This window comes from Hemiscyllium ocellatum, chromosome 4 (assembly GCF_020745735.1).
Source record: "Hemiscyllium ocellatum isolate sHemOce1 chromosome 4, sHemOce1.pat.X.cur, whole genome shotgun sequence".
NCBI lineage: Eukaryota > Metazoa > Chordata > Chondrichthyes > Orectolobiformes > Hemiscylliidae > Hemiscyllium > Hemiscyllium ocellatum.
In genome coordinates, this window is record NC_083404.1 from 30553924 (window position 1) to 30568841 (window position 14918).

Genomic DNA, 14918 nt, shown 5'->3' on the forward strand with positions numbered 1-14918 from the left:
CAGCAAGAAACTTTAATGGAGACTGACACAGGCTGCAACAGGCAGGGTACCCTTCATTGTCCAGTACTTCCCGGGAGCCGACTGACTACATCATGTTCTTCGCAGCCTGCAATACATTATCGATGAGGGTGAGCACCTTGCCAAGACCTTCCCTGCACCTCCACTTCTCGCCTTTAAACAACCACCAAACCACAAACAGATCATTGTTCGCAGCAAACTGCCCGGCCTTCAGGGCAGCACCATACAACCGTGTCATGGCAGACGCTGCAAGATGTGAAAGAGTGTTGACACTGATACCACCATTACACGTGGGGACACCACCCACCATGTACACGGCGAGTACTCATGACTGGGCCAAACTTACCTCATAGACTGTAGGCAAGGAAGCTCTGAGGCATGGTACATTGATGAGGCCGAGCAGACGCAGCCACACCGCACAACAATCGCCAGCGGTCTGGGACATTCAGCCTATGACCTTCGGGTAACCATCCCCCAAAATTGACTTTTGGGCAGGCAACAACACAAAGTGACCGAGCAGAAGCTGATAGCCATGTTCAGTGCCCATGGGGACGGCCTCAACCGGGTCCTTGGGTTCATGTCACACTACAGGTGGCCCTACTGCACAACACATTATCTCTCTCATGTGCGCACACATGCATACACACACACCTCACACACCACACATTACCCCACACACACTCTCCTACATACCCATGCACTCGCGCAGACCCTCTCATACACAAGCTCGCTTTCATATGCTCACACATAGACCACCCGCATTCACACCCACACATGCACCTTCTTACAGACTTATCCCCCTTTACATTCTCTCACATAACATACATGCACTCTCTCTCAGGCACTCCTATCGCTCCACACACATAACCCCACATATGCACACACACAAGTTTGTGAGGTGAATTTGTACTTGCAGAATTAATTTTTATTTTGCTCAAAAACTGCATGAATCCATGTAAGATTCTGTAAATCCCTTTTTTAGAAATGGAAACACTCTGAATATTGGGGCACAGGCAGACAGACTTTAACCTTACACCTTCAATGTATTATCTGAGCTGACACGGCACTTATTGTTAAAGTTCACTTGAGAATGTAACATTAAAAAAGGTTCTGAGATTTACATAAGAAGGAACTGAAACCAGTATAGTCATTCTAAAAGATGAGAGACATAACAAACAATCCAGATCTTTTTCAACATATCATTTCAGTTGCATCACACTAAACTTTTGCTGTAAATTCTGTCTCATGATCTTATACGCCACAACCACCTGATGATGGAGCAGCGCTCCAAAAGCTAGTGCTTCCAATTAAATTTGTTGGATTATAACCTGGTGTTGTAGTAATTAAAGTGTTTATTTCATTTACTCATCACCCACAATCTTAAGGTGATTGGAAAGATGGTATCAAATTTGAGGACCGTAATTACAGCTCATTGCCAAGAGTGTCCTAATAATTGGAATGAAGGAATTCCTTCCTTGCTGTTTGCTATTGGGGGCCCTTCAAGGGGATCCACAGGAGCTAATAATTTTGAAGTAATTTACTGACTTGAGGTGAGAGGGCCATTTCAATTTATTGAAGTGAAATTAATAAAGTTCAGAGATTGTACTTGCATTCTGTGTTTTGAGGTTGAGAGAAGCTGACCAAAGCACATGAAATGGCTAAAAAGTATTTTGAAGGGTGCACAACAACGAATTAAAAATAAAGAACAGATAAGATGGCCAAAGTTTGAAATTTTGTTGCAGGAGACAAGACGTTAGTGTTGTTACCTGTCTGGAGAATCATTAAAAATAATGTTCACTGGACCTTATCAAATTAAGAGCAGAGCAGAAAAAGCAATCCCATTCCAAGGACAACATATGCTTGGAAGGGATATGTGAACTTGCAGCCAGTTGTTGAATGATGTGAATCATGTAATGATTATTCCAAACAAGAGGGAGAATCAGTGAGTGTTTCATGTTAACATGTTGAAATGATATTATGACTGTGACGATAGTCCGGAGACAAATATACTTATGGCAGCAAAGAAATAGTGATTGAAACAGAAGCATTAGAACAATTGGAGAATGGATTTGAAACTAAAAATTTGAAAGTTAATTTTCCAAAAATCAGATTGGAAAACAAGGAGGTGCTTAAAAAGTGAGAGAGTGTTATCTTTCAGAAAAGTATTGAAGTGGCTTATGCAGAATTACAAATCAATTTGAGGGAAAATAGCCAGGAAAAATGTTTGGCTGTTTATGATGATGTGGGGGATATGTTATCTTTCAACACCATGCTTGCAAACTCAGTCCTGAGAGATTAGCTAATGTGAGGAAAGTGATGAAGTTCATAATAGATAATGATATTATTGAACTGAGTCACAGTACCTGGAGATCATTTAACATCATAGTGCTGAAACCAGACAGGTTATAAAGATTCTGTATTGATTATTACACATTTAATGTGATAACAAAAGCAGACTTTTATCCTATTCTGAGATCAACGGATTGCATTGAGTGAATTGGACATGCATGAATCCATCACAAAGACTTATTTGCTATAAGCATTATTGTCGATTCTATTAACTGATAGAGCCAAAGAAATATCGCCTTTTGAAGTACCGGATTGGACCACTTTGAGGAAAAGTCATGCTGCTTGGAAGGAATAGCACTCCAGCACTGTTCCAATGGTTAACTGATAAAGTCATTAAATGACTATGCAACTATATTGTTTACATTGACCTTTTGATTGTTTTCAGCAACCTGGAAGAACATTAACACCAATTGACTGAACTATTTGATCAGCTACTAAAGACCAGTTTGGTTATAGATCTGGCTGAGAGAGTTTGCAAAGGCAAAGTTGACATATTTATGCCACTATGTGGGACATAGCCACAAACAGCTCATTGTTCACAGCAAACTGCACAGCCTTCAGGACAGCACCATACAACCGTGTCATGGCAGACGCTGCAAGATGTGTCAGAGTGTTGATACTAATACCACCATTACATGTGGGGACACCACCCACCATGAGAAGTCAAAGTAAGGCCAATTTTGGATTTTTCCACGTATTAGACAAAATGTGAAATTTTACATTGTATTAGCATGAGTGATTTTTATTGCAAGTTTTTTTAGAACTACAGCACTGTCATTGCACATTTTATAAATTTGTTGAAGAAAGCCAGAATATTTGAATGGATGGAAGGGTGTCCAAGACCCTTTGAAAACCTAAAGGCTGCACTGACAACTGCATTGATTTTAGATATGACTAATTATGAAAGGCCATTCAGAGTGGCTGCTGATGCTAGCGACATTAATGTGGGGTGTTTGTCTTACTGCAAAATGCTGAAGTGGGAACTGAACAATCTGTTATTTTTCAAGTAAACTAACTGCATATCAGCAAAAATATTCTACAGTAAAAAAGGAGACATTGAGTCTGTAGCTATTTTTGTAAATAAATCTGAGAGATGATTTCTGAATGCTAAGGAGCGCTTATCTGCATTTGGATAATTTCTGCAAGTGACCAAGAAATTGGTCTGTTCAAAGATTATTTTTATTTTGATTAGAGGCAGCACCCATCGCCTGAAAAATATTTTTGGGTTTCAGTTTGGCTACATTAAGAAGCTTAGGTTGAAAGTTTGATTTGTAAAATAACTGCTCCTGACAAAGAGAGAGTTTCGGACTAGAAATGAGTTACCTTTACTGTAATGGTTTGGACATGCCGGTGTTGGACTGGGGTGTACAAAGTTAATAATAACACACCACCAGGTTATAGTCCCAACAGGTTCATTTGGAAGCACTAGCTTTCGGAATGCTGCTCCCACCACCTGATGAAGGAGCAGTGGCCTGAAAGCAAGTGCTTCCAGATAAACCTGTTGGATTATAACTTGGTGTTGTGTGATTTTTAACCTCAGTGTAAGGTTTTTAGTTTATAGTTCCAGACTAGAAGTATTTGGTTTACAGCCTGAACATATTATTTTAATCTGAGAAGGTCCATCCTTAGTTGTATGTAAAAAAAGAAGTTGCATGAAAACTCAGTGAAGACACTATCAGAGTCTCCAGTCTGGGACCTGAAGTCATAGTTAAACTAAGCCCTGTAGATGAAAGAAAGAAGTTAATCTGGTGTTGTAAAGTACTGTAAAGGGCTACTGTTGGAATTAATGGGATTGCATAATACCATGTGATTCAGAATATTAAATTTGTATTATGCACAATAGTTTTGATTTTCGATTCTTTTTGTGTAATAAAGTTACGCCCTATTGTTAAAACCACATCTGGCGCATGCATTGTCTGTTAGCATTTCAGTGAAAGATCATCTTGCAAAAATATGATTTATCAAACCAGATTTCAGTTTGGCATCTGACTTGTTCTCCCATAACATCAACCATAGAGAAATGTTCAGTATTAAATAGCCAGTGACGTCCGAAGTGTTAAGATCTTGTATATTCATGACACTTAACACTTGTTGCCTGAAGGTGCTCTGTTGACTTGGAAGGTGTTGGTTCAATTATACCTGAACAAAACTTATCATGGAACTTGCTGCAGTGATCCTGGACCAAAATAAGTTCTCCATTCCTACCCATTAAACATTCTCATCTTTTAAAAACTGTATTAAGGATAATATGTGCTTCCTCGCAAATTTCAAAATTTATCTTGGTCTCAACAAAACTTCCTGAAGTTTATTTCTAAAAAATATATTTGGCAACAATCCAGTGAATCTAATCTGCAATGTTTTGGCTGTTTAACGAGCTTGTGTCATGGTTTCATCTTATCAAGAAGCATTTTTGTTTGGAACAGTTGTGGTAGGAATAATTAGTCATTTAACATTGCAGGGTCAAAACAGAGTTCTGGTTGCTCAATATAAATAACTTGAATTGTTTCTGTTATGCAATTCTTTTCTTCCAATGGAATTTAGAATAGGGTTGATCTTCCAATGATTATTGTTTGAGAATTCAGGAGTCTCCCACTGGATTTGGACCCTTGGCCTTTAGAGTCGGTATTGTCTTTTCAAACACAACTTAAGTTCATCTCTGGAAGCATCAGTTCAAATATTGGCAGTGTGTCTTTAAATGAAGCTGTAATGGTGTGTTAACATTTGCCAGAGTCCTTTTCTCAAGTAAACAAAATATGAAGTTCTCACTACGTACTTAAGCCTTACCCTGTGTTTCTGAGCTATGTCATTTTCTTTGTCCCTAATAGACCATATCCCATGTCTTACTACCCATTTACTCGTTAAATGGTGGTAGCAGGTTTTCGTGTTACCATTAATGATGTATATGTATTTTAGTCAACCTGGAGAGAAATGTTCATGTGGACATGAGCAAATGGGACATGAATCCACACCTTTTGGCCTAGAGTTAGGGGCACTACCAATGTGTCTCTTTTGTATTAATTCAGCAAATTTGACAACATCTATGGAGAGAAAGCAGAGTTAACATTCAGAACTGAGGAAGGGTCACTGGATTCAATGTTAATGCTGCTTGATGTCCACATGCTACCAGACCTGCTGAGTTTCTCCAGGTGAGCGGCACGTGGCACAGTGGTTAGCACTGCTGCCTCACAGCGCCAGAGACGTGGGTTCAATTCCCTACTCAGGCAACTGACTGTGTGGAGTTTGCACATTCTCTCCATGTCTGCGTGGGTTTCCTCCGGGTGCTCCGGTTTCCTCCCACAGTCCAAAGATGTGCAGGTCAGGTGAATTGGCCAAGCTAAATTGCCTGTAGTGTTGGGTAAAGGGGTAAATGTAGGGGAATGGGTGGGTTGCGCTTCGGCGGGTCAGTGTGGACTTGTTGGGCCGAAGGGCCTGTTTCCACACTGTAAGTAATCTAGTCTAATCTAATCTAATCTAATCAATTTCTGATTTTCCACAGTTCTTCGTTTATTACCTTTTTCTATTACTTTTCATGTTTACTGCCACCCTGTCGTAATATTCATGATTTGCAAATATTGTTTTCCTGTTTACTTCCTCTCTTGGCTTGGTATTGGCTTGCATATAACTTGGAGAATTTACTTGATGTACAACATATACCCTCTTTTTTTTGTTTTGTCATCTTTGCTATCTGTTTTGTCTTCCAAGGAATCTTGCTTTTGATTCCCCTGTCTTGCCTCTTGTTGAAATATACTTAGCTAAGAGTAAAAAGTGAGGTCTGCAGATGCTGGAGATCAGAGTTGAAAATGTGTTGCTGGTTAAAGCGAAGCAGGTCAGGCAGCATCCAAGGAACAGGAAATTCGACGTTTCGGCACCTGAAGTATCTTTTCCTTCAATATCACCCATTGTTTCATTGCGGTTTTTCTGCTGAACTTTGGCTCACCTAATTTCTCAGCATTATATCCAGTAATGTTTCCTTCCTATTTGAACGAACATATTTGTTAAGGATGAGGAGTGGCAGATGGAGTTTAATTTTGATTAATGTGAGGTGTTGCATTTTGGAAAGGCAAATCAGGGCAGGTCTTATACACTTAACAATAAGGTCTGTTGAGTGTTACTGAAAAAAGAAATCTTGGAATGCGGGGTCATAGTTCCTTGAAAGTGGAGTCACAGGTAAATAGGATAGTGAAGAAAGCGTTGGTATGCTTGCCTTTATTGGTCAGTGCATTGAGTATAAGAGCTGGCAAGCATGTTGCAGCTGTACAGAACATTGGTTAAGCCACTATTGGAATACTATGTGTAATTCTGGTCTCCTTGCTGGAGGAAGAATGTTGTGAAACTTGAAAGGGTTCAGAACAGATTTACAAGGATGTTGCCAGTGTTGAAGAATTTAAGCTAAAGCGATAGCCTGTATAGACAGGATGTTTTCCATGGAGCGTCAGAGGCTGAAGGGTGACTTTATAGATGTTTATAAAATGATAGAGTAAATAGACAAGATCTTTTTCTCGGGGTAGGAGAATCCAAAACTAGGGGGCATAAGTTTAGGGTGAAGGGGGAAAGATTTAAAAAGGACCTAAGGGGCAACTTTTTCATATGGAAGGTTGTGTGTGTTTGGAATGAGCTGCCAGAGGAGGTAGTGGAGGCTGGTATAATGACAACATTTAAAAGGCATCTGGATGGGTATATGAATAGGAAGGGTTTAGAGGGATATGGGCCAAATGCTGGCAAATGGGACGAAATTTATATAGACTATCTGGTCAGCATGGACAGATGGATCTGTTTCTGTGCTGTATAGCTCTATGACTCCATGACGCTAAGTTCTTCCTTAGACTCTTCCTCTGCTTTCCCTTAAACATTATCACAATCAATTAAAATAATTAGAACCTACCAATATTATTAATTTATAATTATTACACATCTGTTGTTTCCTTGCAGATTTATTCCCCATCTCCCTCTTATTGTTTGGGGATCTAGAGACTAAGTCCAGGTGATTAATTATGCCCTTTTGTCTCTCAACTCTTACTCAATGGATTCTGTTCTCTTTCCTCACCCTCAAAGATGGTGTATCTTTCAGCATTACAGTGTCTCCCCTATTTACATTCAATGTTCCTAGCTGAAATAACTTGCAAACTAAAACACAGCGTTGGGTGTATTTAAAAACAAAAGCTATAATATTTGAAAATAAATTCTTACCTGTACTTTTGGACTGACCAAGTCACCATCTACAGAGGAATCTTGATTATCCAAATGAGATGGGCGCGCACTATTTCGTTCGGATAATTGATTATTTGGTTAATTGATTTCAATGCCTCTCCTCTGGGGCTCGGAGTTTTCTGAAATTTCCTTTTCCATCGCTCTGCCTGCTTTGTTCTGTCTCAGGGTTTGTTTCTGAGTAGACACACATTTGTGTGTAAGGGACCTGCAGCATCGCTGAAGCACGCCACCGTCCCCACCCCAGCAGTTCAAAGGGATTGACACAGCGAGCACTTGCTAAGTCCGCTCCCTGTTCAGGAGACTACACAGCATCACACTGCGCTCCCCCCACCATTTTCCGTCCCCTGCTGGAAGAACTTTTCCAAGTTCCACTTTCACCCTGTAAAATTAGCTTTGATTTGATTGATTATTTTGTCCATACCTTTCTTTGGTTTTGTTCAATCTTTATCTTAAGTTTTATTATCTCGTGATCAGTTTTGCTTAAATATTTCCCTGTGCATTTGTTCTCCATCATATTTTTTTAGAAAAATTAAAGTTTGTAGTCAAGAAATTGCAACATTAGTCATGTGGTAACAGTTTTGTGGAATGTTGCTGTGTGAAATTTTACTGCTGCATTTCTCTATAACAAGGATGACAAAATTGTTTCATTAACTTTGGAAAACTTAGAGATGTCTTGTCCTAAAAGACATTCTTATGAAGGCAGTGTCTGTCTTTCTGGTTTAGTATTTTGTATTTCCATTTTCTCTCTGTTTTTAACCTGATTTTGTGAATATTTACACAAATCCCAGTCTTATTGCTGACTTGGCTGTGCCTTGCTTTGAACTTAGTGATACCTGAGCTTGTTGCTTGGATTCATTCTCAAAGTTCAAATTGTTATGGACCAGGCCAGACCCCCTCAAAACACTTGAAGAAAGTAGCCCAGACCTGACTTTGCTAGTTGTGTTAAACAGGTGTTACATGGATAGTCCAGGAGGGATGCAGCTGGTCAAACCACTTAGTTTTAAACAAAACAATTTATTTATAAGATTACCAAATGAAACACAAATAAAAGGGAACAGAATACAGAATAACTTAACTATGTGAAAACCGAACAGATTATCCCAACTTAATGATGTTGTTCCAAATACTTTTAACAATCCCCATAAACACCCCTTCGCACAAAAGGTAAAATCAAACATTTGGTCATACAGGAGAGATGTCAGAGAAAGAACCAGCCTGGACCTGCTTCTTTGGGTTCAGCAGCTTCAAAATGGCCTGACTGCTTTCAGTGAATAGCCAGACTATCAAAACCAAATCAAACCAGCGAAAAACTGAGGTGGTCCAACTGCCCACTCCTCTTTGATTGTACGAGTGTTTTTTTAAAAAAACCTTTTTCCCGAGGCAATATCTGTTAGCTATAATCAAACTGGCCCTAAAACCCTTCAAACTTAGACTTTTTGGAATCTGTTTCTTTTGCGACCTCTCTAGAAAGCATAGCCAAGTACAACATAACCTTATTAAAAGAGCAGCATTATCACACTATCAAAAGGAAAGATAACACATCGGGCATTGGTTTTGTGTGTGATGTCATCATGCAGTGAGGCTAATGCAGCAAAATGAAATTTCACCTTTGTCTTGGAGTGCTCAAAAAATGGGAATGCAATTTGATCAATATACAGCTGATAACTGCTGTGGAAGTGAGTGCAATTTAATATATGATCAGTTAGTCAGTAATGAGTAAGTCAGTAAGCAATTAAGCTGAAAACTTAAACCCTGATATATAAATAGAATAATGGTAGAGGCATCATATTGATCTGAACATTTAAGGATTAAAGAAGGAAAAATCTAAGATATTCTGCTCTTCACCATTCAGCCTGTTGACTCTTTCTGGAAGTACACATGTGCAAGCCTCAGGTGAAAATGGGATCGGCCCTTTTTTGACTGATAAAGCCGAAATTCTTTGGTTTACAGAAAGATGGACCCTTGGCCTAGCAGTTGTGCTTGATTGGCAGCAGTGGAGCAGTATTCAACCTGACATGACTCAACTTCCCTGTATATCCAGGCTGCACCAGTTGCACCAATTTGTCCCTTGTATAGTCCTTTCCACTGCATCTTCCCAGTACTAACCCCGAAACTCCACGACAGGAGCCTATACCCAGAAATATGTTGATAAATCCAAAACCATAGTAGTTTTATTGACACCTAGCTGTGATACATTCTCACTGTTGTCCAAAAACAGCAGCCAGGAAAACTCTAAACTGAAAATGGTGTGCAGTATCGGTAAAGGAACAGCTCTAATCTTTCTCCTGGTTTCAACTTGTTACAGCCTGTCTATCCTGGAAACTCTAGTCTGAAAGGGGGCATCAGGCCCACTTCTTTAAGGGTCCCATCTAAGTAATTATGCAAACTATCTATTCAGTCGAGAGATGGAGTGAAATGTCCAGTAATGTTCTCCCAAACCTCTTACCTTGCCTCATTTAAGGAGAAAGTAAATAGAGCTCCAGTAGCCTTTCGGGGCCACAGATCTCTATTCAGAAATATAAAGGGTTGAGCAGTGAGCCTGTGTCATTTTTCATTTTTGAGCCTGGCAACTAAGCACAGAAGCAAGAAAAATTGCTTTGATATGTGGATGACAGGAGGAGTGAAAATGTGAAGAATTATAGAGCTGATTTTAGATGTACATATATGCACAAGTATTATGCCATTTTCAAGTTCAAAGAAAGTATAACTTAGTACACATGGATTATAAAGATGCTTACTTCTCAGTTTTCTGAAGAGCGATTCATGAATGAGTACTCAAATTTTCAGACTAAGGGGTCCAACCTTCTCATGAATGGCAAAAGCAGACATTGCTTTTTCTCTCCTTTCCTGGAAAACAAAAGAGCTGACAGGAGATTCTGGCCAGTGCTTTGGAAATCTGGAGCTATGCTACCCTTCTGATGAATCCCTCTGCATGAAACAACTGTAGAAATAAGCCACATCCCCTTTCTCACAACTGTTTGTATCCTGTACACAGCTTTGATAGCTTCTGTGCAAGGGCACGTGTGAGGTTATAGTGCTTGGAAGATGGGTGATAGGAAACCATGTGCCTGCTAAGTGAAGTGGGTATGGTGCCAAGTAAGTAGGGTGCCAAGTGGATAGGGGATAGGATTCCCGGTGGGTATGGTGCTAGGTCACAAGGTGACAAGGTAAGTGATGGATTGTTCAGGCTAGGTTAGGCTTGACAGGAGATATTGAGTGTTAGAATCATTCTCAAGGTTCCTCTTCTGGCTAGTTTATCCTTTACTACCATTGAATCATTTCAATTCATTGTTCACTGTTAATCTCTAGCATGTGATAATTAATTAACCAAATCTCTTCAAGTCCCCTATTGGCGATTGGTAAAATCGTTTGGTCATGTTACGTAAAGAACTATAAATGCATTTTTAAAATTGGGCCGTGCAACCTGAAATCTAGAGGTAGTGTTGGTTAAGTAATAAGGTCTGCAGGAGATGAATGACAACCAATAAGAATGAAAAACAGCAGTATTTATTTTTGATATGAAAATGAGATTTTGGTAATTGAGATTTATTTCTCTTTAGCATTGAAATTTATTGGTGGGATAATGGGTACTTACCTGATCAATGGGCTAATGTTTGCTGTTAAAAACATTTTGTTTAAATTAGGTTATGGACAAATGGGCCCAATGTCCCAACGTGTCGGTTACGATTCTGTCGTATGTGCTGTGTCTGGCCTTATGCACATTACTGGCCCACAGGTACGTTTTATGTCTTTGTTTGTGTGGTGTTTATATCTATCTCTCTTCGTACTGATAATTTGATTCTGGAGCCATGTGTTTTGATTGCTGTATTGCACAATAGGGGTGCTGTCATGCTTGTAGCATTTAATGAATTGAAAAAATGTTTAATTAAAATATATTGTTAGTTCTATCAGCTGACTGGAATGTGAAATTCATTACCTTATAATTATAGTGCTGCATGGATATAATGAAGGGCTAATTAACATGTTTGTTTTGCAATGTACTAAAATATGAGTGGGCCATACACCCATACTTAGTTCCTACAGATGATACTGCATACCATGAGTCTTTGTTTATAAAAGAAGACAAGAATTATTTAACTATCTCAGTGGACTGCATAAGCAGTGAATTCCTTTTTGCAGTGTAGTTGCTGTTGTGCAAGATGCCAATTTGTGTACAATAAAGCTGTACAAATAGAAATTAATGATGAGTTAATCTGTTTCGGTGGTGCTGGTTAATGTGTGTGTGTTGGGAGTTTCTCTGTGTTTCTTTGTGTTTCCCTTTTTGTTCTGTGTTCTCGGTGTCCCATTGTTTCTCTAGATCATGCTGTGGGATCTTTTCCATCCACATTAACCAGCTGTTGGGGTCTCAGTTGTACATTTCATTTGAGATAAAATCTTTGATGCTGCAAAACTCCCTGTGTGTTGAAGTATCACCTTGGTTATGGGCCTGGGTGCCATCTGTTGTTGTTTTGTGATGAACTGGGTCTTGAGCTCACAACCTTCAGAGGTGACACTATCAACTAACACTTAGTGAATACACTCTGGGTGGATGGAAATTCAGCATGCTAAGAAATTAACAAAAGACAGATGAATGTAAATCCTAATTGAGTACGAATAATGAGGTGTCCACCTTGTTACAAATTCATTACCTGTTCTGCCAACATTTTTTATTTGTAAGTAAGTAATTGTTATATTATGGAGCTTAACTCGTTTTGCTGTTAACTTAATTTAGTCCCTTAATTTAATGTAATAATTTGGCTTATACTGACTTTAAACTACTTGCCCAGTTTAAGAGGGAAATAACTTCATCAGCATGTGTACTTAATGCCTCCAGGCCTCAGTTGGATGTCAGTGTCTCTGGCTCCCTCTCTTGGAGCAGTCTGGGTATTTTGCCAGTTACTATGCAGTACTTTAAAACACTGTACAATGGTCCTGCCACATCTGCCAATGGAAACAGTTTTTCTTTATTTACTTTATTAAAATGAAATACAGATCCCAGAAGGAAAGGAAACAAAGTAGTGATCCTAATATTGACCCCTCTATTCTATATATTTCCCTCCATCTCAAAAACAATCAATTATCAGCTTATTAGGTTCACTTCTTCAACCAACAGCTTGATGACCAGTGTGACTTGCAATCACTTCCTCAGAGATTGATCCAGTGCCACACACCTCTACCCCAAAGTTGGTTAGCAGCTGTTTGAGGCAGGCCTTCCTTCTATCTGCATCAGGCTGTACCGTCTGCAGTTGTGAATAATCAAATGGTTGTCAAACGCCTGTGAAGCAGATGGTGTTTCCATTACTGGATTCCTTCTTCACCACCTGATGTTTTAGGCAAGTGGAGAAATCGAGCACTTTGTGGAATTCATCTCCATGTCTTCAGTCAGCGAATACCAGGTTATGGGAGAAAATGAGTACTCCAGATGCTGGAGATCAGAGTCAAAAAGTATGGTACTGGAAAAGCACAGCAGGTCAGGCAGCATCTGAGGAGCAGGGGGATTAATATTTTGGGCATAAGCCCTTCATTGCGTGTTTGATTCCTAATGAAGGGCTGATGCCTGAAACATCAACTCTCCTGCTCCTCAGATACTGCCTGACCTGCTGTGCTTTTCCAGCACTAGACTGTCAACACCAGATTATAGTCCAACAGGTTTATTTGGAAGTACTACCTTTCATAGTACTGCTCCTTCATTAGGTAACTAGTGGGGCAGGGTCAAAGAACACAGAATTTGTAGCAAAGGTCACAGTGTCATACAATTAAAACAATATATTGAATAAATCTAGACTGCTGTTAAGTCTTTCAGCTTTCAGAATGGGTTGCAGATTTTGGCTCATTATTACGTAAATCCCAGAACTACTTTTAAGTCACATTCTCGAGATAATTTAAGATTTTCTATTAAAAAAAAGTGACATCTCAACTTAGACAATGTATTGAAGGTATAAGGTTAGAGGCTGTCTGTATCCCAATCTTGAGTCAGACTGGTTCTGTTTCCAAAGTAAGAATTTATATAACATTGTATGGATTGACTGCCTGAGGTTGTATGCTTTTTGAGCAAAAATAGAATGTTAACTGCAACTACAAATACTGCTTATGCAAGCACACACACTCATGCGCACTGTCACTCAAGCACTTACTCACATGTGCGCACGCTCACACTCTCCCCTTCCCGTGCACGCACGCGCGTGCATAACCCTATGGGCTGTATTTGCATTTGCAGAATTGTATTTGCAGGTACATTCCACTTTTGCTCAAAAAGTGCACAACCTGCAGGCAATGAATCCATACAACATTCTCTCAGTTCCTACTTTGCAAATAGAATCAGTCTGACTCAAGATTGCAATAGAGACAGACTCTAACCTCACATCTTTAATACATTGTTTGAGCTGAGATGTCATCTTGTTTTTTTTATATAAAACCTTAAGTTAGCTCGAGAACGTGATTGGGAAGAAGCTGTGAGATTTACATATAAATGGGCCGAAACCCGCAACCCATTCTAAAAGATAAAAGGCTTTACAGCAATCAAGGTTTATTCAATATATTGTTTTAATTGCATGACACTCTGGTCTTTTGCTATAAATTTTGTATCTTACGATCCTGCCCCACTAGTTAACTGATGAAGAAGCAGCACTCCGAAAGCTCGTACTTCCAAATAAACCTAATTAAAAATCTCTCAACCCCAGGTTATAGTCCAACAGGTTTAATTGGAAGCACTAATTTGCAAGGATGTTGCCAGGGTTGGAAGATTTGAGCTACAGGGAGAGGCTGAACAGGCTGGGGCTATTTTCCCTGGAGTGTCGGAGGCTGAGGGGTGACCTTATAGAGGTTTACAAAATTATGAGGGGCATGGATAAGGTAAATAGACAAAGTCTTTTCCCTGGGGTCGGGGAGTCCAGAACTAGAGGGCATAGGTTTAGGGCGAGAGGGGAAAGATATAAAAGAGACCTACGGGGCAACTTTTTCATGCAGAGTGTGGTACGTGTATGGAATGAGCTGACAGAGGATGTGGTGGAGGCTGGTACAATTGCAACATTTAAGAGGCATTTGGATGGGTATATGAATAGGAAGGGTTTGGAGGGATATGGGCTGGGTGCTGGCAGGTGGGACTAGATTGGCTGGGATATCTGGTCAGCATGGACGAGTTGGACCGAAGGGTCTGTTTCCATGCTGCACATCTCTATGACTAGCTTTCAGAACACTGCCCCTTCATCAGGTGGCCCACAACCACCTGATGAAGGAGCGGCGCTCCGAAAGCCAGTGTGCTTCCAATTAAACCTGTTGGACTGTAACCTGGGGTGATGTGATTTTTAACTTTATATACCCCAGTCCAACACCGGCATCTCCAA

General features: G+C 39.8%; 1 protein-coding gene across 1 annotated transcript in view; it reads left to right on the plus strand.

The window, feature by feature from the left end:
- Positions 1-14918, plus strand: part of sugct (succinyl-CoA:glutarate-CoA transferase) — a 429896-nt gene that overhangs the window by 49870 nt on the left and 365108 nt on the right. The window contains exon 7 of the mRNA XM_060824198.1: positions 11220-11311. Within this exon, the coding sequence (XP_060680181.1) occupies positions 11220-11311 (92 nt within the window). The remainder of the gene's footprint in view (positions 1-11219; positions 11312-14918) is intronic.